Below are 373 nucleotides of genomic sequence, written 5' to 3' on the forward strand. Positions count from 1 at the left end.
CGAACAAACCTAAATCAGCCAAATTTATTGACAACCTAATGACAAGGGAAGTAAACAACCCAGCGAACCCTTTCATATATAAAAACACAACCAATTCCACCCATTTTCCCTTCCAACCCAACCTTCCTCACAATCCCCGCACTCACATCGTCGTCCTGCAGCATCGGATCCTCTTCCAAATTGGCCATAATGTCGAAAAATCACTTAAAAAAGGAGGATATTAAATGAACGAAACCTTGGTCCTCCGAAGCCTGTGTTTACAATGGTCATCCGCCGCTCGACCGTCGACTTCCCTTCCCCCTCGCCCTCCCTGTGGCGTGCTTTTAGGATTTGGGGATTTGGGGGTTTTTGGGTCGTAAGAGGGTGGTTTTTA

At 46.6% G+C, this 373-nt stretch overlaps 1 protein-coding gene across 1 annotated transcript in view; it reads right to left on the reverse strand.

The window, feature by feature from the left end:
* LOC119586109 (26S proteasome regulatory subunit 6A-B) overlaps window positions 1–313 on the reverse strand; it is a 4,433-nt gene extending 4,120 nt beyond the window's left edge. Inside the window, exon 1 of the mRNA XM_037934800.1 lies at window positions 147–313. Coding sequence (XP_037790728.1) covers window positions 147–188 — 42 coding nt within the window. The 5' untranslated portion in view covers window positions 189–313. The remainder of the gene's footprint in view (window positions 1–146) is intronic.
* Between the last annotated feature and the right edge of the window lie 60 nt (window positions 314–373).

Source organism: Penaeus monodon, chromosome 21, assembly GCF_015228065.2.
Source record: "Penaeus monodon isolate SGIC_2016 chromosome 21, NSTDA_Pmon_1, whole genome shotgun sequence".
NCBI lineage: Eukaryota > Metazoa > Arthropoda > Malacostraca > Decapoda > Penaeidae > Penaeus > Penaeus monodon.